Source organism: Carcharodon carcharias, chromosome 18 (genome assembly GCF_017639515.1).
Source record: "Carcharodon carcharias isolate sCarCar2 chromosome 18, sCarCar2.pri, whole genome shotgun sequence".
Taxonomy (NCBI): domain Eukaryota; kingdom Metazoa; phylum Chordata; class Chondrichthyes; order Lamniformes; family Lamnidae; genus Carcharodon; species Carcharodon carcharias.
The window spans coordinates 109988820-110015731 of NC_054484.1; the positions used below are offsets into that span (position 1 = coordinate 109988820).

General features: G+C 39.7%; 1 protein-coding gene across 4 annotated transcripts in view; it reads right to left on the reverse strand.

Annotated features, from left to right (window-relative positions):
• Window positions 1–4411: 4411 nt before the first annotated feature.
• LOC121290788 (ribose-phosphate pyrophosphokinase 2) overlaps window positions 4412–26912 on the reverse strand; it is a 39908-nt gene continuing 17407 nt past the window's right edge. Inside the window, exons 1-7 of one of the 4 annotated variants that reach the window (XM_041211702.1) lie at window positions 16480–16600; window positions 12115–12246; window positions 9975–10073; window positions 8375–8499; window positions 7835–8008; window positions 6226–6385; window positions 4412–6137 (exon numbers count right to left, since the gene is read on the reverse strand). In XM_041211702.1, coding sequence (XP_041067636.1) covers window positions 6045–6137; window positions 6226–6385; window positions 7835–8008; window positions 8375–8499; window positions 9975–10037 — 615 coding nt within the window. In that variant the 5' untranslated portion in view covers window positions 10038–10073; window positions 12115–12246; window positions 16480–16600 and the 3' untranslated portion in view covers window positions 4412–6044. Of the gene's footprint in view, window positions 6138–6225; window positions 6386–7834; window positions 8009–8374; window positions 8500–9396; window positions 9472–9974; window positions 10074–12114; window positions 12247–16479; window positions 16664–26912 lie in introns of those variants that run through there. The other 3 variants (XM_041211700.1, XM_041211701.1, XM_041211703.1) reach the window with 3 other exon arrangements.

Genomic DNA, 26912 nt, shown 5'->3' on the forward strand with positions numbered 1-26912 from the left:
AAATCTGCAGATCCCCATGACACAAGTATTTTTTTCTGTGTAAAAATGTTATGTGGTTAAATACACATATATCTTTTATCATACTTAAAACTTGCCTTTTCACTTCACGGGCTGAGGTTCTCTCCTCCAAACCTCAACTGACCAGCGATCTCACAACTGTCCTTCTAATTTGCTAATTCTTTGTACTTTAAGCAAGCAGTTTTTTAAAAAGCATCTACTGTATAAATATGGTATGACCCAATTCTAATTATCAATGGTACAGTAGATAGCTGAATTGGGGGGAGTAAAATCGCACGCATGGGATGGAACTCAGGAGAAATCATTTAAAAAATGGGACACGAGAATTTTGCCAAATTATTTGATGCACATAATCATGCCATCATGGAAACAAGAGACAAAGCTTTATATCACACCCTCTGCCATCAGTTAAATCTCCTTGCCTTACAATACCCCTCTCCTCCAGCACATTGTGTCCAAACACCAACTGTTGTTACTGCTGACATGCAATCTGCCTTGATTTTTTTTCATCACCTCACCAACTCCAACCACATCAGAGACATACCCAGCTCTGATTCACTTATTGGGCACAATCCATTGTCCCAACTCTGATTCTGATTGGTCTATTTATCACATTGTTATAAAACCTATGTTATATATTGAAAATAACTATTGATTGAACCAGTTGAAACCGCCAGAAACTACCAGATAAGTAAAAAGACTGAACAGCAACATTTTTAATGATTTAAAACAGCAGTTTCTAAGATGGCCGAACATTTGCATAGCTGTACCCTACAAATTCCAAAGTTATTAGAACAGAGTCAGTCTATCAAGAGATAGAAAACCAGAGACAATAAACGTAGTGTGAATGACCAATCTCCTGAACCATTCACAAAACAGACTTCAACTGTATAATCAGCTTGGTTTGAAACAATCCATTAGACTCAAATTACTTTGGACATTGGATCCTGCTGAGGGGGATCTCTGCCAACCATAATCTAATCATGTCTAAACAATGGGCTGGGAATTAGTTTGCTATGACCATGTTTGGGTAACTGGTCAGTTTGAGGACAGGTCACCTGATGAGCAAACTAACCCTTTATGTTTCAAGAAACTGCTTTTCTCTAGGCCAATCAGAAGAGAGATGGTCTGAGTGTGAGATCAGAAAGACCCTGGGTGGGATTTTCTGCTCCCACCCATGGTGGGCATCATCAAGGAGAGGGCAGGAAAATTTGAAGATTTCCTGTCCCACCCACAGCAGCCCGAATAGGCACTCTCCCCAGCCATCCTACAACCTTGTGCCCTGCCTGTTGCATGACAAGCTACATACTACAGCCCAACCCAACAGCTGCTGAATCCATAAGATAGAAAACTCCTATCAACATCTTTAAATCATTTTGACACAGGATCCAGAGACACCATCAAGCCTAGTTTTGAAAACATCCAAATCATCAACCTTCAGGATCCGTATGCAATTGACCTTTTTTTGGACTCAAACTATTTAATCTACCAGCCCATTTTGCAATTTGTGTGTGTGAACTCTTCAGTTTGTGTGTGAGAGGCTTGGCCTGTTTTTATTATTTTTATTTAGTTCAGGTGTTAAGCACAACAAATATTATTTCCTTTTCTTTTAAAAACTTACAAGAAAATGTGTGCGTCTTTTATAGCATAGCACTTAAACAGTTAAACACATTGAGTTGACGAGCAAATTCTAAAAACAAACACTGTTGTAGTTAACCCAGGAGTGGAAAGAGAGGGGACCACTTGAAATCTTCTCACAGGTCATGACTTAACTGGCTGCAGATCCACAGTTGACTGATGATTCCCATTATTTTGTTATATTGATGTTAATACATTGGAAGAAATCTACCAGGCCCCGACTTAATACTAATCTTTTACAGAACAACAGCGAATGGGCTGATCTTGCTGTGAACAAACTGACAATCACAATTGCCTTCAAATTATTGTTTACACTTTATAAATAATTAATTGGCTGCAAAACACTTTAGGATTTCTTGAGGATGTTACAGGCATTATATACATGCAAGTTCTTGCTTCATTTAGGCTGATGGGTCTTTAAGCTGCTTGTCATCCTTTTAAAGTATAACATTTAGGTTGATTGCGGTTTTTTGCAACTTTCGTCTCCTAGGATGTGCGCCATGCTGTGCTGAGAATTTGCTAAACATTAATCCATCATGCATCTCTACCACATAGACTTCAAATTTCCAAGATTTAGTGCACAGCGAGTTACAACCTTCCTTATTAAACACTTCTTGCAAATCTAACTGTATCAAAAGGTTTGTGCACGAATTCACACACACCGTTTCATGGTCATTGATTACCTCCTTTTACACTATTGTGTTTATATATGCCAGCTACATGAAAGCTACATATCTTTGATCCAGTCCTTCTAGTTGCCGGTAAGTTATCGGCACTGTGCTGCGTGACCTCCCATCTGTGCCAAGAAAAGCCATGTGACCAGCCATGACCAAGATCAAATCCCTGGCCCGAAATGTAGCCAAATGCTTTAATAAATTTAATGCTGGATGTCCGCCAGGAAAATGGCTGTAGGACTTTTCTCCGAGTGGAAGCAGGTTTCTGTAAATAGCTTTCATGGCGCTGAGCCAGGAGTCATTTAAAGTACATGGTTTGTTTACATTTGAATTGCCAACATGCAATCTGAAGTTGTTAGGGGCGTTCAGCACTTCAAACAACTCAAAACAAAAATCAGAGCTCCGATTGGAAACATTATCAAGTTTCCATTGGTGGGGGTGGCATTTATATATTCATGAAGACTTTCATTTTCGAAATTCTTTCACAAGATGTAGGTATCGCTGGCTAAGCCAGCATTCATTGCCCATCCCTAAATGCCCTTGAGAAAGTGCTGAGCTACCATCTGGAACCACTGCAGTCCATGTGGTGTAGGTACACCCACAGTGATGTTAGAGAGCAAGTTCCAGAATTTTGACCCAGTGACAGTGAAGGGACAGCAATATGGTTCCAAGTCAGGACAGTCTGTGACATGGGAGGGCAACTTGCAGATGGTGGCGTTCCCATACATCTACTGCCCTTGTCCTTCTAGGTGACAGAGGTCAGTGTTTGGGAGATGCTGCAGAGTATCATGTAGATGGTACACACTGCTGCCACTGTGCGTCAGTGGTGGAGGGAGTGAATGTTTAAGGTGGTGAATGACAGTACCAATCAAGCAGGTAAACGGTGAATATTCCATAAACACTCCCAACTTGTGCCTTGTAGATGGTGGAGAGGCTTCGGCGAGTAAGGTGGTGAGTTGCTCGCCACAGAAATCAGAGCCTCAGACCTGGTCCTGCAGCCATCGTTTTTATGTGGCTAGTCCAGTTCAGTTTCTGGTCAATGGTAACCCCCAGGATGTTGATTGTGGGGAATTCTGAGCTAGAAATGTTATTGGATTTCAAGGGGAGATGTCTAGATTCTCTCTTGTTGGTGGTCAATGACTGGCATTTGTGTGTGATGCATGTTACTTGTCACTTAGCAGCCCAAGCCTGAATATTGTCCAGATCTTGCTGCATATGGGCACAGACTCCTTCAACATCTGAGGAATCACAAATGGTGCTGAATATCGGACAATCAGCAGCAGACATACCCACTTCTGACCTCATGATGGAGGGAAGTAGCTGAAGATCGTTCGGTCTAGGATACTACCCTGAAGAATTCCTGCAGCAGTTCCTGGGACTCAGACGATTCATCTCCAACAATCACAACCACCTTTCTTTGTGCAGCTAGAGAGAGGTTTTCCTCCTGATTCCCATTGGCTCAGTTTTTCCAGAGCTCCTTGATGCCACACACTGTCATATCCCTCCTAAATTACTTAAATCCCTTTCCTAGAATTGTCCCTGGCATTTTCCCCAATATTTGCACATCACAGGACTTCCTGTATTTTCATATCAATGGTTCCAGATTACAGAAGTCTTCTCTCAACAATGGCATACCCATGCATCTCCTGCACAAATGTTACAAATTCATCAGCCATCTACTGCTCCTAAACTCCACAAGGTATTCCCACTGCTCTTAGATATTGGAATGCCCATTATTCCCAATTCCCTTCCCAGTACTGCTGCATCCAACCTCTCTACTCATTGTTTACTCCCTCCCAGGGTGCACATACCTCAAGATCAATCCTGCTACACCCCCACACTCACCACCATGCCATTCAGATCCTAGAAGCCACTGTGGTAATTAAAACTTAAGTGTCTCCCTCTCCCCACCGGTCCTATCGCACACATCCTAAGTCATGTCACATGCCTCCTACCCTACTTACAACACATCCTTTCCATTGTTCTACAAAGGACAAGACAGAAGAGTACATGGGTAAACAGACAATAACCAAGGCCAATTTAAAATGTCCACAAAATTGTGAGCACAATTTGAATCAGAATACAGTAAACAATTCCATAATGCTTTATAACATAATTACACTTATTCAGCCAACTTAATAAATTACATAGCTAAAGAGTAAAAATATGCAAGCCAGTGTGACTTCTGATTGACCCGAGTACTGTATTTGTTAAGAGCAATCAACCACCAACAGAAGAAAAACAGCAGTTACATCTTGGGACTTCAAAGGGACACACAAAGTTACACATAGCATCACTTTAACAGAAGAACACATTGCTCAATACATGTTTGAGTGCTAACTTCTTATTAAAACAAACTCCGAGCCAACTTAAGCAGTAGCACAGGTGGTCTGCTAGCATGGTCATTTGAAGTATTTCTACCCCATGTTGGCAATGTTACAGTTAAAGACAAAATAATATGAAGGAAGAATTGAATTCAGAATTACTGCAATATTAGTTGTAGCTTCCCTTACTTTAAGGGGGCAGGGCCAACATCAGCAAGTGACTAGAAATACCCTGCAGGTTTGCTGAACAGAAGTCTCCTTTTGTTGACTAGAAAGCCTTAGATTATTTCTCAACAAATTCCCCCAGCTCCATGGGCCACAGCATTGCAATATTTTCAATAATTTAGTGCAGAGAGATAAAGAGCTTCAACTTTACTTTCAGTGATGTTTCCCAAATCATTCATTTGAATAGTTTCTCTAATTTCGAAACCGCTTACCTGGCGAATAAAACCTGCCTTTAAGAAAGGCCACATGCAAAGTTCAAACAAGGACTCAGCAGCTGCCTCTCCCCTAATGGGACCAGTGCTCAATTTAAATCAACACCCAGCTGATCAAAAACAGATGTACTTTAGAACTTGTAAACATGAGACTGGACTTGTGTTTTGAACTTTAACATGAAGCTGCTGCACTAGAGAATTTAATTTTTATATTGCTTCTTCTGCTAACTTCTGCACATCTGCTCAATTGGTTTTTGGACAAAAATAGCAAGTTATTGCAGCGAGCTATTTTTTTCTGCAGAAAAATCATTTTATTTAAGCCACTCAACACATCGCAATTTGGCTGCAATTATTTGCTTTCACACTTCAAAATTGCATTGGTACTGGAATTCATTTATTAATCAACTTGCAAGTTTATTGACCAGTTTCCTCTGTTGCAGTAGAATGCAAATAGTCAACTAGATTTGAATGTCCAAATCAGTTTTAATAGCTTGTGGAATGTCTGTTGATAATTATTAGTATTGTGTCGTATCCCAAATATTTTCCAAACATTTGTTTCCCATAAAAAGCAGTATTTAACAGGCTTGTGTGCTGGTGTAGAAAAGCCACATAGCCAGTAACAAGTTTGAGATTTCATAGAAATTCACTTCTCAAAAGCTTACATTTCTAAAAGTACAAAAAACAGAACTCTGCTGTCCTTTCCACAACGCATTATTCTTCCCCAGAAACAAAGTGATATGAGAAATAAAATCCAGTACACGACATTTAAAATAGTTAATGTTTTCATGCTTTCAAATATGAACGTAATTTTTTCCAGTTTGGTACAGCCAGTGGGCCCTTTCAAGCTGGGTGTGGTTAACTTCAGTATTCCAGTAAATGATGATGGGTTCCTCAGAATGCAGCAGAGCAGTGTTCAGACCAGAACAACGCAGCAAAGCTGAAATCTAATCGCCTTACAGCGGAACATGGCTGAACAGATATGACACAGATTCGCCATTGTGGGTCCTGCGTATTGCCTCAGCGAGGATCATGGAGATATCAATCACCTGAAAGGTAAGACGACAGGCTAAGTGTCTGTGTATTCAATAAAATACTCATTCCTTCAAAATAAATCCAAACAAAGAACAGATTTACCCGAACTTTTGGGCAAATCTTCATTTTTTCTTCTTGTGGAATGGTGTTTGTTACAACAATAGCTTCAAAAGCTGCATTGTTTATTCGACTAATAGCAGGGCCAGAGAAGATACCATGAGTAAGGATAGCATAAACTTTGGTAGCACCAGCACACAGCAATCTGAACAAAAAAAACACAAAAGAGACTAAATACTATGGTAACTATACATTTAAGATACAGCAAATGTATTTTCTTCAAGCAAAAATCATCTTTAAACATCTGAGGTTTAACAAGTTGATTTAAATGTAATGGTTTAGTGACATTTCTCTATGGGTTTGTCACCAGGTATCATACCAGAGGTCATCAGTATAAGTGAGGAAAAGTATTCGAGACATTTGCCAAAGTCAGTGTTGTCTGAATGTAGCTATTTAAAAATGTAACAACATGGAATGGTTGCAATAAACACTTTCGACTCTTACAATTTGGTTTTAGACACAAAATAATAACTTGACAATCCTTTAAACTCTCACACACAATGACAAGGCAGTCCACATTCACCCATGGCATATCTTCTAATGGAAACATTCCAATTTTTGCAATAGCCACATCATTGAGGCCAGAGCGAAAAATAAAAACAGAAAATGCTGGAAATACACAGCAAAAAGGTCACAAGGTCCAAAACATTAACTCTGTTTCTTTCTTTGCAGATGCTGTCTGACCTGCTGAGCAGTTCCAACATCTTCTGCTTTTATTTCAGATTGGCAGCATCTGCAATATTTTATTTTTGTAACAGAAACCTGAGCTTTGCTGGAAGGAACTTATATGGGCAGATAGGCCCTACAGTATTGAAAATATGACCGCATGAACAGCGCACAGTACTCTCCTGTTCTGATAGATTTCCCTTGGTAAAGTGAGTAAGCAACTAGGTGTACGACATGAATTCAGCCTTTCTGGTTCCAGGCAAAGTATGCCTTCTCCTGTAAGCTGAACTGCAAAGTTCTGAGACTGCCTCCCTGGTGAATTAAATGGAGGACGCAGGTCTCAAGAAATGCCCAAGTAAGTTAAGGCAAGATTTATACTCTATTCTACTTAGTCAAGAATGGGTCGTTACAAGTGTATTCACCGCAATGCTGTCCCATGGAGCTATCCTTCAACTTCTCATCCTGTAGGTAAGAATTTTCAGAGGAATGCCCATCCTAAGAGGAGTAACTTTTAAAGAGTGTGAAAGAAGTAAAATACAACAAGTAAATGCATATGGAAAAAACGCAACCCAAAATAGCGCTAGCTCACGCTCATTTGGCTAATAGCTATACACGTACTTTCCAAAAAAGAAGCTAATTTTCAAAAACCTAAAAGAATTGGAAAATTCACCCATTGTGTGTGCGCTCTGCTCTAAAAAAGCGCATTACAAAATATATGAACAAACATGTTATGTAGGGTAGTCAAACCCTTATTCTTAAGTCCTTGATGAAACATGCACAGCTTCATGCAATTCAAGGGAACAGCAAACAGAAAGTCTTCTCTGGGTGTTCCAAAACTTCCCTTCCCCCATTGGTGTACACATGTAAAACCAGAAGACATCATTAGAAGAACTGCCCTTCAGGGACCATTTTGCTCGCATTTACTTACTTGTCAGCAGCATGACATATGGTTCCACATGTGTCCGCCATGTCATCCACAAGAATGGCCACTCTATCTTTAACATCGCCAACGAGCACCATTCTATCCACCTCATTTGCCTTCTTTCTTTCTTTGTGGATCAGTGCAAATTCAACATTCAACCTATCAGCAATTGATGTCACCCTGGAGCAAAACCACAAACAACTGCATTATAATATACCAGTAATCATGAACTGCAACTCATGTCAAGAGTTAATAGTTTTCTCAGCGGAAATAATATTAACATTACCCAAATGAACCTGCGAGGCATGTGGCGTGAATTGGGAAAGTTATTTTTGTATTCATAATTGAAAACTGCACCAAATACAATCCCTCTTTTAGCATTTGCTTTTGGCATTTGACTCTTGCTTCAGTAAAATTTGAACTAACAATAATAATTAAAGTACAATTTTATCTTCAACTGGCAATAGCATGTTGTATTAACTCTACTTTCACAAGCAGAGCAATCAGACCATGCAAATTGTGTATTAATCTGACTAATCAACTCACCTTTTAGCTCCACCAGCATCTGGAGAGACAATTATGGAATTCCTCCATTCTGGAATATTCTCCTTTATCCACTGCAGTACAGCTGGTTCTGCATACAAGTTATCCACGGGTATATCAAAGAAACCCTGACAGATGAAAATTAAAGATATCAGTTTTTGTAAAAAGGCTAAATGTACAGTATTCTTAGCTCCAATGATATTTTTGCAACAGCACATTGAGTACCTTTGCTATGAATGTGATCTTCCTGCCCACTGAACCTTTCACTAAAATTTTTGGGTTTTGTTTTTCATCAATTAGCAACAAGAACAATTTTGTGAAAAGCTGATTATGCTAGCCAACATTCGTTGTTACAATCTCAAATTCTTCAATAATACTTACTCAAAGTGCTGGTGCAGATTGATATTTAACCACACGAACAATGTAAATGACTTTGCAAAAAAGTTGATTGCAACGATTCGAGTCAGAAACAACTTAATTAATTTAAGGTGGATTGAACAAAAATATTTAATCCAAGTTAAAAATGGGAAGTCACACAACACTTCGTTGCTGTCATTAGCATGAATACATGTATCAACAGATATGGTAAATGCAATCAGCAAGTACCTGTAGTTCTACAACTTAATCAGAAACACTGAGGATTACTTTATTCAAATGTGTCACCCTTTTAATGCCTAAAATCTGAATGTGCTTGAGTCAATGTAAAAAAGAACAAGCTGAGTAGAACTTGATTAATCACCAAAATTTGCTGTTAGAAATAAGATCAGACTAATTCTGCCACCTACACAAAGTCTACATAATATCCCAACAGCAGCATTTTAGTCAGCACGATTTAAAGTTTAAAAATTCGGTCCAGTGCCTCATCACTTCATCCTTCCATCATGTTCACTACAAATTTCACGTCAATTACGGGTGCACAGGCAGGCATTCATTAAAGGAATACTCTAGGGAAGGCTCTCAATTCATTGTTATGCAAAACGTCTGCCAGGTCTCCATGTTTAAAAGAAGGACAGATTGACACCTACCTCTGCAATCTTTTTTTTCTCTCATCAATAGCCACATATCTTGATCTGTACCATCACAGGAATCATCCCACGCTGATCTGAGGTCTACCATGATGCCCAACGACACGATAGTGAAGCTGAATCCCTGCTCCTCCAGGTACCGGACTAAAATAAAACCCCAATACACTAATCTCAGCAGAAAGTCCAGCTATCATTTTCACAAGACTCTAATGGGAATGGACTAATCTGCTGGCAGAGCAGCACATTAAAAGACAAAACTTCATCCTAATTTAGCACCCGACAGCAACATCCCTCGAGTATTCCTTTAAGAACCGTTAAATATACAGTTTTATTTGCCCAAGAACAGAAAGATTTTTTTTTGTGCAGCGAACAACTCTTGCAGCTTTCTACTGACTGTATGAAATAAACAAACTGTGCAGTTAAATAACACAAGCATGACCAAGAAGGTTTTATATACTGGATCTTGCAAAACCTTTGGAGAAACATCACCCAACAAGAGACATCTTGACATGGTCACATATTTAACAAGAGGTCTGGTACTATTACTTGACTATAATGGTGCAATATTTTGCTCTAACCTGTATCTGTGAGGCATGCAAATCCATGGTGATGATGTGATCTGCTCCAGCAACTGACAGCATATTGGCCACAAGCTTAGCTGAAATTGGGGCACGACTCTAAAAGAAGACAGATGTGAGTCAGATCTCCAACTGCACAAATGCACAATTTCAGCCCAGATAATGTTCCAACCTTCACCCCACCCCACCCCCACTAGGGCTATCTGTACCTTGCTTGTCCTGCTTTCTACCCTTAATGTCATCTGTTAGCATATTCCTTAGATAATATCACCACCTTCAACACCTTTGTCCTTTTGTCTATGACATCTTTTGGCTATCTCCACCTATCACTGGCCCTCTATCCAGCTCTACCTGTCCCCCCTTAAACCAGCTTATATTTCACCTCTTTTCTATTTTTTCTTAGTTCTGTTGAAGAGTCATAAGGACTCGAAACGTTAACTGTGTTCCTCTCCGCAGATGCTGTCTGACCTGCTGAGTTTTTCCAAGTATTTTTATTTCTGTTTTGGATTTCCAGCATCCGCAGTTTTTTGCTTTTATCTTAACGTTCCAACCTGACAGCATTCTACAGGGGCTGATTGATTCTCCTGTAATAAATCAAGTTGGAGCTACATTGAATTTAATGGAAATTCAAATTAGTGTGACACAATTTCCTGGAATGTGTTATCCCACCTTGGGGCTTTAGTGCACTCAGTCTGAATTATCTTGTCACCTGTATCTAACCTCAAAAGTACTTTATGTCAATGCAAATTTGGCACAATTCATGTATAGCAATACATTTTCAAACCAGCTTGATTGAGAAGGCATGACAGCATCATTACTTGAACTAAAATCATTGAGGGAAAATTAATGCTAAAATCACAAGCTCTGAAACTTGTAACATAGGAACATAGGAGGAGACGACCAAGAGTAGCCTGCTCTGCCATTCAATATGATCATGGCTGATCATCACTTCAACGCCTCCCCCCTCCACACACTATCCCCATATCCCATTGGCATTTAGAAATCTGTCACTCTCTGCTTTAAACATACTCAATTGCAAAGCTCCACAGCCCTCTGGGGTATAGAATTCCAAAGATTCACAACCCTTTGAGTAAAATAAAATTGTCCTCATCTCAATTATAAGTGGTTTTTAAAAAAATTTATGTTCCCTGGTTCTAGACTCCCCAACCAGGGGAAACATAAAAAAATATAAAAATACCAATTTATCATCTTTCCAGACTGCTGACTCCAAAAACAATGTAAAATAATTACGTTTCTTCTCCTGAAGAAAGTACCAATTTTCACCATCAATTTTTACTAGCAGGCTATGTGACACAGACAGCCAATTTGATGCATCAGTTCTGGGAGAGACTTAATTTCAGTTGCTATTGACAGAGTTGGAATGTTTTAACTTCTTCCACATGAGCGATTCTATCAAGCTACCCAATAGAAACAGAACAATAGGAAAATCCTAATCAAAGTACATGACCCCATGATGTACCATATAAAATTCTGAAACTTGTCGCTAATGTGCCTATCTTACTCTCCGGCTTTTTTACGTGAATTGTTATGTCCATCAATGCTAGCACTGGGAAATGGAATGTTGCCGAATTTTAACCTCAGCTTTGGCCATTTTGAGGTTAAGCGCACCAGTTACATGCAGAGTAAAGCTAACTCTGCTCAGCAACGTAACTCAAGTCCAACTTCACAATAATTCACATTTGTCACCACTGTCCCATATGCAAGGCCAAGCTTTGAGCTAATGTGTGTCAATTAGGAGCACTCATGTTATGATTCATGCTCATGAGGAACTGACATGCTTAGCTGAGTGAATTAAATCAGATATGGTACATATTTGTAAACAGACTTTAGAATTTAGAAATCCCAATTAAAATATTATAGTTGAAACTTAATAAATGTAGCACTATAGTGTGATTGTGCTAGTATTGGCTCAAAATTCAGTTAAACATCTGTAATACTTAAAAATGGCAATAGACAGGCAGAACAATTGACCTCAAGTATTTCTGACAAGTTAGCAAAAAATGAAGTCCTTTTGCAGCATTTCACTATTCTTTTAGGTAGAATTTAATTTTAACTTCTACCTGCTTCATAAAGGGCAATAGGTGACTTAATTAGAGCAAATAAAAATGTAACATCTAACCTGATTTTAGCCCAGTTATGCATCTGTTGAAAAACATTTGAAGTTAGTTTACCCTGCATCTCATTTGGACATCCTGGTCTTGTCAACAAGCCTAGTACAAAGGCTTCTTGTCAATGGCTACTATTAAGTGAGCTGAAAAACATTTTTTTAAAGAATATTACAGCAGACCAATTGTATGTGATATCAAAGAGCCATTTTATTCTACTTTAGAAATAAATTAGATTCCTGAGCTATTTAATTAACTAAGATTAATTCGATACATGTATTTCAGAAAATACCAAAACTGTTCAACGTCACTTATTGTAAATGTTGGTTAGCCGAATCCATAAAACTAAAAACCATGGAAGCAAATTTTAATCATCAGTTGGATGGCAGCATCTCTTTTGTAAGGGGCAGTAGTTGATACATTTGAACAATTTCTTCCAAAAGTTATTTATTGAGAGCTCGGAGGTGTACCAATGCAATTATCAGATTATTAATAAAATCATATGTTCACTTGCATTATTAGGGTACTTTTTCCCTCACAATATGCCTCATGCAAGCCACTAAGAGAAAAATCTGATTGTTCAAAGTTAGAAAATATGTCTACCCTATATTGATGCAAAACACAATATTTTAGAAAAATCACCAATACACCATGGGATGCACCTCACTATTTTCTGTCAAAACATTTTATATTTAAATGCATAAATCTAAATACTATGACTTTATGATGCTAATCCTAATAAATGAACACAATGCATGAATTTAAACTTTACTGTTTAAAATTTTCATTGCCAATAATTAATGTTATTTGCATTAGGCATTAATAGAACAAGTGATTTCAAAATATCCAGCGAGTTAATAATTCATAAACTAGAGTTGCTACATTTTTAAGGACATTAAATCAACCAATCGTCTTAACTCAATCAATCTCACAGTGAAACGTTAACTAAAGCTAGATCAGCTTTGCTAGTTCTATCAAATGGAGGAGGTCATGTCCAAAATATAAACAAGATAATTAGTCTGCGGTCTGCAAATGGACCTTTTGTTAAAATCCCATTCCAATTCCTATAATCTGGCACTGCCTATCAGCTCATGAAATATTTCAGATTTTGAAACGTTGGCTACTTTAATCAATTATTAAAAAAAATCTTTGACTGGCAAAGTAGTTAAGTATTTATGTCAGCCCCCCCCCCACCCCATTGATAAAATGAAAATAAATATTAGCCAGCCACAATCAGTGATATAAACATTTGAGCCAAGCTTATTTCAGGAGTTTAGACTGAGCACATGAAAACATGTGGCTTGTAAGATTCCCCTGTTGACTAACAGTGGAAACAAATATTTCTTTCTTAAATAAAAAGGGCCAACAATTTTAAGCCCAGAGGCATCATTATGTGATGGCAATAACCTACATGAGGTTTACTTTAGTTTTACTTTCTCACTTCCAGGTTACATCCTCCTTTTTCTTAAGGATAAACAAGAGGCCTCTCTAGATGTGATAGTTTCTCAATGGAACCACCATTAAATTCAATTCAAAGAACAAGTTCCTGGTCAGACACACAAAGTGATAGATAATGATAGCACTAGAGATGCTAACATTTTCAAAAATGTTTGCTGCAATTTTATTTAATTCAGCATGGTTCAGGATGAATGTGCAAAATCAAATTTTACACCATTACTTTAATTTGTCAGATCAATTGTAAATTTTAAAACTGAGATTGGTAGAATTTTGTTATCCAGAGGTTTGAAGGGTGTGAAGCAAAGGGTGTGAAGTTAGGTTGCAGATTAGCAATGATCACACTGAATGGCAGAACAGGATCGAGGAGCTAAATGGCCTGTTCTTCCTATCTGTATTCAGAAAGTCAATTATTTTCATCATCATTCTGAGATAGTGGGATCAGCCAACAGTAGAATCATCTCTACTTTTACATACTACAGGAGTTAGGCCAATGAGTGGAATGGAAAGGGGGAAAAAGTAGTCACTTTAAATGCTTTAAAAAGTGACAAGCAAAGCCCCATACCCATGAGGAATGCACTGGTTACTCAGGCTAGAGAGTGAAAATTGAAATGTAGTAGTTCTTCACCAGAACGCACCAGTAGAATTGGGAGAGCAGCAATGGTGAACAGTGGAGCAATTCAGAGGTAACTGGACAGGGAGATTTTAATTATAGAGTTTAAGAGCATTTATTACTGGGTGAAAGGAAAGACTGAACGTGTATATTGGATTTACCATCAGAATAGTCTCACAAAGTGTGAAATGCAGTCAACTAGCAAGGAAACAGTTTCCCATTACACAAAACCAGGCATCCAATTGCAAATAATCTGATATATAGCTGACTACAATCTCACAAATGTTCTGACTAGTCAAATCATCAAAGAGAAGCTTTACATGAAACTGAGCACAACAGCAGGCCTAATGACGCTAACAGGAGGACCGTACATTGGTTTCTCCCTTCTTTCCCACAATCCATTAGAAATTGTCAAATTGGAATAAACTATGACCTGTCCTGCAGCAGATTATCTATAAGATCAGAAGCAGAATGCCGAATATAGAAATAAATTCTCCCTTTTTTGGGTTTGGGGAGGGGAAGTGGGGCGGGGGGAGAGAGAGAAGAGAGGGGACGAGTGGGAATCATGGTCAAGACGAAGTCACCAAGATTTGACAATGAAAATTATTACTTTCTAAGCTTACTGGTACCACTTCCCTGACCCTTGAATACATAATCAAACAAATTTCATCCAAACCAATTCTCCTAAAAATTAGGAATGCTAACTCAAATGTAAAGGATTGGACTTTGACAGAAGCAGCCATGGTGATGTCCTGGTCTCACCTGTAGGCCATCTTCTTTTGAATTATGGCATAACCACACCAAAGACAATAGTTGCATCAGATATTTGAAGCTGATGACCTACAAGCAAACTTTACATCAATCTTAGAAGATACATAGGACAGGTGAAAGACTTTGAGCTTCATGTCATACTGATTGAAGAACAGGGTGGTTTCAGTGATGTTGCTTAAAATTTCTAGATTTTAGGACCAGCAATTAGAAGAATAAGTAGTTATACTGAGACTTCCCAAACTCATTTCATGCAGTATTACAGAATTTCGTCTCATCAGCCAGAGCTGGTTCTGGTACCAGATCCCTGAGGTGAATGTCTGGATTTAAACACAGTCCTTTTCTTTTCACGTAAATTAGTATCTATTACTTATGGTTACCTACTTCACAATATTAACTGAGCCAATCTTTCTTGAAAGAACATTTCATAGAATCAACCCACAGAGTTAAGCTGACTCTTGGTTTTCTCACCACCCCCAATGAGGAAACATCATACCTTATGCAGTTTCCAACTTTCTTTCTGGGAAAAAATATTTTGCCCCCTTTCACTGGGGATCTGCTTCCAGTAAAGACTTGCACTTTTCAACTCTTCAATCCTTACCCACCCCACAGCCCCACAAGATATTACCACCTAATAGTTGCATCAGCTAACCATGTGATCAAATAGAGCTACAGTGCATGCAAACAACAGGGTGTAAGACAGGGAAAGCAAAGGGCTGGTGTGCAAATATTGGTTCACTTATTGACTGTAGAGCAGACCAACATCAGAAATACCATGATAACAACTGACATAGTACAAAAATGAAAGTGATAAACATTTCTAATGAATTAGCCAACAGTGCTCTGGTACATTTATTTGTATCTATCTTAAGGCTTAAGGGATTGTTGTCACCTTGTGAAAAGCCTTAGAATTTTTTCATCTAGGGCGCTCTACAAATAGAAACTCTCATTTATTGTTATCAGAAAATTGAATGGAAAATGTTGACAGAAAAGCAATGACCAAACATTCTAACAAGAAACAAGATTTGAGGTGAATGGCATAGACCACAGAATATTTTTAATTTATAGGTTGCTGAAAATAAAATATTCAATAAGTTCCACCCATCCTCTTACAAAATAAAACTGTCTCCATTTGGTTAAGAGAATTGCTAAATGGACTATAAAAGAATCCTTTTGAGGCTATCTTTTTTAAGAATGACAGATTTAAAAGAATCAATTCTATTTGAGACTTTCAATCTCAATAGTAGAATATTCCTGAAATAAAGCAATAGGGATCTAAGAGTTTTCATACCTCAAAATTATAAGCTGAAAAACAAAACACACACAGTTAATAGAATTTCAAGATTTCTCCCTGTAACATATCTTCATTTATACCTTAAAACAGCCAAACATCATTGTCCATAAATGAAACAAACCTCAACTGACCATACTTACTGTTGTTCTATTACATATTTGCTCTATGAGTCATACTACATTTACCAGTCTCCATTCCACTCTCCCCAATCCAACAAGATGAAAAAAAAGAGTAGAAACACAGCATTACCTTGTCCTTCTTGTCTTGTCTAGCATAAGGAAAACAAGGAATAACTGCAGTGACTCGAGATGACGATGCAAATTTGCAGGCGTTTATCATGATCAACAGCTCTATCAAATTATCATTGATTTCCCCACAGCCACTTTGGATGATGTACACATCTTCTCCTCGCACACTCTCCCCAATTTCCACACTGCAAAACAAAAACAAATGGCAAGCCATAATTTTTAGAAAGTTCCTTAGAAAAAGAAATTCGAAACACCATTTCAGATTCCAAAGAGGTCCCATTACGAGTGCAAGGTTTTATCAGATAGTTACATTTTAAACTGAATCCTTTTGGTCAGGAAAAGGGAGCACGTGACCTCTTACTAGTTCTGTCCAGTGATAAGCCGATGTGACCTGGCTGTCGTGGGGACCTGGAACCCAGGTCAAGTCTAATTTAAACCCAAGTGCCATCTTTCACAACTAAAAACACAGTCAAGAGGAGGAGAGTGTTTGTGTCCCAGAGAGAGAGAGAAAGAAAGGGCGGGGGAGGGAAGAAACAGCAGGGAATCAGAGGGAAAACTCCCTGCTGGTTGGAATCATACCTAGTGCAAAGGAAGATGGTTGTGGTTGTTGGAGGTCAATCATCTCAGCTCCAGGACATCATTGCAGAAGTTCTTCAGGGTAGTGCCTTGGCTCAACTATCTTTAGCTGCTTGATCGATGATCTTCCTTCCACCATGAGGTCAGAAGTGGGGATGTTCGCTGATGATTGCACAATGTTCAGCACCATTCGTGACTCCTCAGATACTGAAGCAGTCCATGTCCAAATGCAGCAAGACCTGGACAATATCCAGGCTTGGACTGACAAGTGGCAAGTAACATTCGTGCTACACAAGTGCCAGGCAATGACCATCTCCAACAAGAGGGAATCTAACCATCACCCCTTGACTTTCAATGGCATTACTATCACTAAATCCCCCACGATCAACATCCTGGTGGTTACCATTGACCAGAAACTGAACTGGACTAGCCATATAAATACTGTGGCTACAAGAACAGGTCAGGGGCTAGGAATCATGCGACGAGTAACTCACCACCTGACTCCCCAAAGCCTGTCCATCTTCTATAAGGCACAAGTCAGGAGTGTGATACAGTACTCTCCACTTGCCTGGATGAGTGCAGCTCTCACAAAACTCAAGAAACTTGACATTGTACAGAACAAAGCATACCGCTTGATTGGCACCACATTCACAAACATTCACTCCCTCCACCACCGACGCACAGTAGCAGCAGTGTGTATCATTTACAAGATGCACTGCAGGGATTCACAAAGGTCCCTTAGAGAGCACTTTCTAAATGCACAACCACTACCATCTAGAAGGACAAGGGCAGCAGACAGATGGGAACACCACCACCTCTCCAAGCCACTCACCATCCTGACTTGGAAACATATCGCCGTTGCTTCACTGTCACTGGGTCAAAATCCTGGAACTCGCTTCCTAGCAGCAGTGTGGGCGTACCTACACCACATGGACTGCAATGGTTCAAGAAGGCAGCTCACCACCACCTTCTCAAGGGCAACTAGGAATGGGCAATAAATGTTGGCCCAGTTGGCGAAGCCCATACACCCCATGAATGGGGGGGTGCTGAAGTCACCTCCAGAACAAGCCTTGGTGCTGGAAATCGGTTCAGGGATTCTCAGAAGACTGAGAAAATTGACTTTTGACACACACTGGACATTATAACTCGGCAAAATGGGTGAAATGAGCCTGCGTGAACATGGCAGGAACTTTGGACTAATTCCTGCAAAGAGTTCAATTCCGCAGAGAGTGAGGTGTAATATATAAATGCAGCCTGGGGGTTTTCAGTCACATTAGAAAGTTAAGAAGGTTATCTTTTCTGTAGTTTAGTGTATCAGTTACCTACTAGGTGCTGTTGCTTTTAGTGAGTTTGTTGCTGTAAAAGTCTTAAAATGTGAAATATTGTCATGTGATCCTTTGAGTCGGTCACTGGGAATTTTAATGCTTTTTTAACAAATCAGTCTCTACAGGGATTGTAACAGGTAAAAACAAGGTAGCTGATTACCTAAATGACATTTGAAATGATTATTCTACTCAGTCAGACCAATTATCTAGACAACGATGAACAACCTGAGTTTACTGTTCAATGGTGGGCTGAATGGCCTCTTTGTGCTGTATGATTTAACGAATGTTACAGGCAAGGGGTGTCTTCAGTGTGGCTACATGCCAAGGCTGAAAATCATTTTAAATCACAGCTTAAAATTAATGCTGCTCCAAAAAGCCAATAATGGCTAAATTTCACGCCTTCTGAATGGAGTAATTTAATTTCAACAGCTATTGAAAAAAATGTTTTCCAGCGTTCAACAGGGAGACAATACAAATAAATTTTATATAATATATCCTCATTAGTGCATACATTTTATGATTAAATTTACAACTTCTCCAAAACTGCAAGCTTTTTCGGATGGATCAGACTTTTCCTCAAGCATCAAACCAAACATTATAGTGAAATCCTGCGCTGGTTTACAAAACACCAAAAAATGGAATCTGAGGATTTTTTGCATCAATATATCGCTAAACCAGGACTATTTTTGAAATCCATTACGAACATTTCAATGTTGGCACTCTTTAAAAGAGATAGAAAGCCACTTGGCATTTACAAAGTTTGTAAAGCAGAGTCAAAGTAAGATGGAAGTATGATGATACACTTAGTCCAGCACTTAGTCCAACCAAGAAAGGGGTGGGCTCGGTGGGGAGGGGTGAATATGGGCAAGCTTTTGATTCACAATCACAATCAACAACAAGCTATATTTATATAGTGTATTTAACATAATAAAACATCCTAAAGTGACAGGAAAATATAAAACAAAGTGTGACCACGAGCCATCAGGAGAAATTAGGTTAGGTGAACTAAAGTTTGATGAAAGAGGTAGGTTTTAAGGTGCATATTAAAGGAGGAAAGTGTGGTAGAGAAGCAGAAGAGTGTAGTGGGGGAATTCCTTCCTTGAGCTCTAGGCAATTGAAGGCAAGGTCACCAATGGTGGAGCAATTATAATTGGGAATGCACTAGAGGCCAGAATTAGGACTGCAGATATCTCAGAGGGCTGTGAGGGTGGAAGGTGTTATAGAGATAGGGAAGGGCAAGGCCATGGAAGGATGTGAAAATAAGGATGAGAATTTTAAATCAAGACATTGCATGACTGGAGCTAATGTAGGTCAACGAGCACAGGGGTGATAGGGGAATGGGACTTGCTGCGAGTTAACATGAGTCACTGTTTAAAAATAAGGGTTCGCTCATTTGAGACAGAGGTGAGAAATTTTTTCTCTCAGAGGGTCGAGAGTCTTTGGAACTCTCTTCCTCAAAAGGCAGTGGAAGCAGAGTCTCTGAATATTTTTAAGGCAGGGGTAGATAGATTCTTGATAAGCAAGGGGGTGAAAGGTTAACCGGGGGGGGGGGGGGGGGGGGGGGGGGGTTGTGGGTAGGTGGGAGGTTACAATCAGATCAGCCATGATCTTATTGAATGGCGAAGCAGACTGGAGGGGCTGAGTGGCCTACTCCTGCTTCTAATTCGTATGTTAAGACATGGGCCTCAGGTTTTGGATGGCTTCTAAGTTTACAGACGGTAGAATGTGGGAGATCAACTAGAAGTGCATTGGAATAGTGGAGTACAGAGATAATGGAGACATGAATGAGGCTTTCATCAGCAGATGAGCTGAGATGAGGCAAAGCCAAGTGACGTTATGGAGGTGGAAATAGGCAGTCCTAGTGATGGAATGAATAAGAAGTTGAAAGTTCATCTGGAGCTGAAACGTGATCAAGACTGCTAACAGACTGGCTTAATGTCAGACTGTTACCAGGGAGAGCAATGGGGTCCGTAACTAGGGAATGGAGTTTGGAAACATCATGCCCACACATTGTTTAAGCTCAGGGACAGGGTGGAAGGGGCCCTGTATGATTTTGATCATGCCACTTAGGCTCAATGGCTCTCAGATGACTGGGATGCCATTTTGGGGAAGGCAGCATTTTGTGTGAATTTGTCTGGTATTTTTCCACTTCCAGATATAGAAGTAGCATCACTTGCTCTGAATGACATAAAAGCCAAGTGCATTTCAATCATGTTGTAGTACAGGATGATGGTGCATAGTCAGCGTTTGGGATGTGTCTTGCAGATAGCTGGAGTTCCTTCAGCCTTATTAGCGAGCGGGCCTAACAAGCTCCAACTGTTATTCAGAAAGGCTGGATCCAAAGAGCTGACCAGAGCATGTGGAGGAGTGTTCCCCCAGCACTGAAACACCAAGCACTCACCAAGTGCATTTATTGATGATGACATGTTTAGTTTTACTGAAGCTGGTTTTGCATCAACGCTTTGGTTGTCAGATTATGATCAAGGTCAGTAATTTCATGTTAGCACACAATAAAAATGGAATATGACTTAGTCACTATAAGCCAGTAACTGTAAGAATGCAAAACAGGCCTGCAGCAAACCAGGGCTGAAGATAGCTGAACTGTGTGGAGAGATAAATCTCAATCTGTCTGATTATCTACCTCAGAAACAGAAACAGCAAAGCATCCACAAAAGCAACAGTCCCAGGGAGAACATCACCACCACTGAAGCAATTTTTTTTAACCAAATGGGGACTTGCCGATCAAACTTCTCCAGTTGTCCAAAGCATAACCAAATCTGAAGAAGTCATAAGGACTCGAAATGTTAACTCTGTCTTCTTCTCCACAGACACTGTCAGACCTGCTGAGCTTTTCCAGCAATTTTTGTTTTTGTTTCAGATTTCCAGCATCCACAGTACTTTGCTTTTATCTGTTGTCCTTGTTTGGGCACTATATTAAATTATTTCATCTCCACAGTATGAGGTAGGTAATCGGGCAGATTGAGATTTATCTCTCCACACCATTCAGAACCCTGGTCCACTCCTCCATCACATCCTACTCCTCAACCCCTACCTACAGCATCTCCCCAAGCATACGCAAAAGATGCAACACCTGCCCCTTCACTTCCTCTCTCCTCACCGTCCAAGGGCCCAAACACTCCTTTCAAGTGAAGCAGCATTTCACTTGCATTTCCCCCAATCTCTACATTGGAGAGACCAAACGCAAACTGGGTGACCGCTTTGCAGAACACCTGCGGTCTGTCCGCAAGAATGACCCAAACCTCCCTGTCGCTTGCCATTTTAACACTCCACCCTGCTCTCTTGCCCACATGTCTGTCCTTGGCTTGCTGCAATGTTCCAGTGAAGCTCAACGCAAACTGGAGGAACAGCACCTCATCTTCCGACTAGGCACTTTACAGCCTTCTGGACTGAATATTGAATTCGAAAACTTTAGATCTTGAACTCCCTCCTCCATCCCCACCCTCTTTCTGCTTCTTCCCCCTCCCTTTTGTTTTTTCCAATAATTTATATAGATTTTTCTTTTCCCACCTATTTCCATTATTTTAAATCTATACCTTTTATGCCCTGTTAGTCTTATTCCACCCCACCCCACCCCCACTAGAGCTGTACCTTGTGTGTCCTGCCATCCATTCTTAATTAGCACATTCGTTTAGATAATATCACCACCTTCAACACCTTTGTTCCTTTGTCTGGGATATCTTTTGATTATCTGCTCCTATCACTGCTTGCTTGTCCCTACAATCACCCCCCCCCCTTCACTTCTCTCCTCCCACCACCGCAGCAACCTCCCCCCCCCCTCCACCTTAAACCAGCACATATTTCATCCCTCCTAATTTTACTCAGTTCTGTTGAAGGGTCATGAGGACTCGAAACGTCAACTTTTTTCTTCTCCGCCGATGCTGAGTTTTTCCAGGTAATTCTGTTTCTGTTCAGCATCTTCAGTGCTGGTTTGCTGCAGGCCTGTTTTGCTTTCTTACAATCACTGGCTTATGGTGACTTAAGTCACATTCCATTTTTATTATGAGATTACATGAAATTTCTGACCTTGATCATAATCTGACAACCAAAGCAGCAATGCCTAAAATAAAATATAAACTGCCCGTGCCATATAATAGAAAACAACGTAAAATAGGATAACGTGAAGTTAGAAATAAAAAAAATGTGTGTGGTGTCAGTAGTCATGTAATCAGAGCCAGATTATCCTACAAGGGCAGATTTGAGCGTTCCCACCATGGACCTTTGCTTCCACCATGCCTAACAAACTGAAAAATTTATTTTCAGCAACAACAAAACACAAAATCACAACTGGCTACAACAAGCTGAAGAAACTTATCAATTAACTTCTTTTGGTGAAATTTTGCAGCTCATCCCAAAACCACAAAGCAAGATTTTAATTATATGTTGTTGAATGATACCAGAGCAAGTAAAACAATTTCAAAATTTGTACTCGGTCAGAACTTTCTCTTTTCATGTGCCTCAACTTAACCAACCACTAATTAACTTCACATGTGCAAGGATTCATTTATTCTGACCAAGCTCTGAACAAGATGCCCTGTAGATTATGCACAGAAATTCATTTATTGGTCCTAACCTCAATATGTTTCATAGCCATACAAAACATGCACACAGTCCAGAACATGGCAGAATCTAGCTCACATAAGATATAGATTGATGCTAATCACTAATAGCAGAGGTACACAAACCTTTGGACTACATACAGCCACCAAGCTTGGGAATGCAACTTTCAAAGCCCAGGCAGCTCTGTCCTATTTATGCTTCTTATTCATTATTCTTCATATTTGCATTGTGGGCAGCTAGAAGTTTGGAAAAGATTTATCAGCACTGTTGCCTTAAACACCAACATCTCTTAGTAACAAAAGCTTGAAATACATTAAATTCTATGCTCCCCTGAATTTATACGAGGTATTTGCCTCCCAGCTCTTCCTGGAATGCTTATGCATCAATGCAGTCCATAAAAACAAAAAGCTTGGCCACCCCGTTCTATTGGATTCTGGTGATAGTAAGATATTGGCAGCTGCCACTGAAAGCAGAATGCCATGTTTACAGCAAGGACACAAGAGCCCTGTAACTGAATCTCAAGCTTTGTGCAAATTTGTATAGACATTTAAACACCAAACTCACCTATCATTCCATTGGACCAGGCTGGCTGGAAGTTACAAGAAGGCATTTTATTGTCCAATATCAATTTGCATCCAGTAACAAAGATCAGTAACTACTCTCTAGCCAGATTTGGTCAAGAGTACAAATTAAGTAGTATCCCTTAATTATAGCATTTAGTTGTGCTTTCCACACAAAGCTGAATGAAAAAGGGGCACCCAAATCACAATTACAATTAACTTTCACAATAAGAACAGTTGACAGTGAACTGACCGCTGATTCACAATCAAGGAAGACCAAGGTCAACATAATTATGAAAGAATTCCCTGATCATGTAACAAATATCCCATTTCCTTCATTGTACATGCCCTTGACAATCCATTTTTCTTCCAAAGGCACTATTACTCATGCCGAATTATGGTTCATAAAGTGGTTATTCTTCACGTGAAGAATGTAGTTATGGAGGGAGCTGCCTTCTTGAACCGTGGCAGTCCACAGAACCACAAAAAGGTTACGGCACAGAAAGAGGCCATTCAGCCCAAGATATCTGTGCTCGTCAAAAAATAAAAAATAGAAAATTAGCTGCCCATTCTAATCCCACCTTCCAGCACCCAGTCCGTAGCCTTGCAGGTTATAGCACTTTAGGTGCAGATCCAGGAACCTTTTAAATGAGTTGAGGTTTTCTGCCTCCACAACTAAACCAGGCAGCGAATTCCAAATATCCACCATCCTCTGGGTGAAGAAGTTTTTTTCCCCATGTCCCCTCTAATCCTTCTACAAATCACCTTAAATCTATTACCCCCTGGTAATTGATCTCTCCTCTAGGGGAAGCAGGGCATCCCTGTCTACTCTATCTAGGCCCCTCATAATCTTGTACACCTCAATCAGGTCACTCCTCACCCAAACAATTCCAGCCTATCTGATCTTTCCTCATAGCTGCAATTTTCAAGCCCTGGCAACATTCTTGTAAATCTCCTCTAAACTCACTGCAGAGCAATTATGTCCTTCCTGTAATGTGGAGTTTAGAACCGTACACAAAATTCCAGCTGTGGCTTTTTATACAGTTCCAGCGTTACATCCCTGCTTTTGAATTCTATACCTCGTCCAATAAAAGAAAGCGTTCCATATGCTTTCTTTAGCACTTTATCCATTAGTCCTGCCATCTTCGAGGACCTGTAGACATGTACTCCAAGGTCTCTCACTTCCTCTACCCTTCCCAATATCTTCCCATTTATTGCATATTCCCTAGCTTTGTTTACTCTTCCTAAATGCATTACCTCACACTTCTATAGATTGAATTCCATTTGACACTTTTCCGTTCACTCAACCAAACCATTGATATCATTCTGGAGACAACAGCTATCCTTTTCACTATCAACTACATGGCCAATTTTTGTGTCATCTACAAATTTCCCAATCATGCCTCCCACATTTAAGTCCAAATCATTAATATATACAACAAACAGGAAGGGACTGAACACTGAGCTCTGTGGAACGTCACTGGAAACCGTTTTCCATTCACAGAAACATCTATCAAACATTACCCTTTGTTTCCTGTCACTGAGCCAATTTTGGATCCAACTCACCCTATTCTCCTGCACGCTATGGGCTTTTACTCTTCTGACTAGTCTGCCATGTGGGACCTTGTCAAATGCCTTACTAAAATCCATGCAAGCAACATCCATTGCACTATCCTCATCAATGCTCCTTGTTACTTCCTGAAAAAATTCAATTAAATTGGTAAGACATGATCTACCTCTAACAAAACCATGCTGACTATCTTGGATTAATTTGTTCCTTGCTAAGTGACAATTTAACCTGTCTCAGAATTGATTCTAATAATTTGCACTGAAATAAGACTGACCAGCTTATAATTATGTGGCCTATTGTTCGCATCCTTTTTAAATAATGGTACAATGTCTGCAGACCTCGAATCCTCTGGTACCTCACCTATATCTAGTGAGGATTGGAAAATGACCCTCAGAACATCCGGTATTCTCTCCCTGGCTTCCTTTAACAGCCTGGTATACAATTCATCTGGCCCTAGTGACTTAGCCACTTTCATTGAGAATCCTGTCCATGTCTTCAGCATCAGTTCACAAGTTGACATGTACATCTCTAATAGGCCCTACCCTTTCCTTAGTTATTCTCTTGCTCTTAATGCACTGGTAAAACATCTTTTTGATTTTACCTACCAATATTTTTTCATATCCTCTCTTTGCTTTCCTAATTATCTATTTTACTTTACCCCTATATTTTCTATACCCCTCTAGGCTTTCTACAGTATTAAACTTTTAGTGACTGTCATAAGCTTTCTTTTTCTGCTTTATCTTTCACTGTATGTTTTTAGATAACCAGGGGGCTCTAGGTTTGGCAGTACCATCCTTAAAAAAACAAACCTATCTCCAAAATGGTCACCCCACTGCTACTTCATATGCTTGCCCAGTTTCATTTCCTTAGACTAAATCTAGAACTGCATTCCCCCACATTGGGCTTGTTACATGCTGGCTAAAAAAGTTCTTCTCAATGTAGTTCAAGAACGTTGTGCCCTCTGTGCCTATTACATTGTTCATATACTAGTTGATATTAAGGTAGTTGAGTCTCCAATATTATTGTCCTGTTCTTTTTGTACTCAGAAATTTGCCTACATATTAGCTCTTCTAGCTCCCTCTTGCCATTTGGGGGTCTATAATACACTCCAAGTAGTATTGCTGCCCCTTTTTATTTCTGAGTTCAACCCATGTAGCCTCATTTGATGATTCATTTAGTATATCATCCCTCCTCACAGCTATAATTGATTCCTTAACTAATAATGCCCCACCTCCACCATTTTAGCCCCTCTCTATCCTGCCTGAAAACCCTATATCCAGGGATTTTGAGCTGCCAATTTTGTCCCTTTTTAAGCCAAGTTTCCATTATAGTAATGATATCAAGCTGCCCTGTGTCTGTGCCCTCAGTTTATTGGCTTTGTTTGCTATACTCCTTGCATTTAAATAAGTACTTTTCAACATTACCAAATTCCTGTGCTGTAAACCTTTTAACCTTTGCCCATGTGGTGTAGATACACTCACAGTACTGTTGGAAAAGGGTTCCAGGCTTTTGACCCAGTGACAGTGAAGGAACAGCAGTATACTTCCAAGTCAGGTTGGTGTGTGGCTTGGAGGAGAACTTCCAGGTGGTGGTGTCCATCTGCTGCCCCTATCCCTCTACGAGGTAAGGTCATGAGTTTGGAAGGTGCTGTCAAAGGACCCTCAGTGAGTTGATGTAGTGCATCTTATAGATGGTACACACTACTGCCGCTGTGCATCAGTTGTGGGAGGAAGTTGTGATTTAAGGTAGTGTATTGGATCTGATCAAGCAGGTTGCTCTGTCCTGGATGGTGTCAAGCATCTTGATTGTTGTGTTAGAGCTGCAT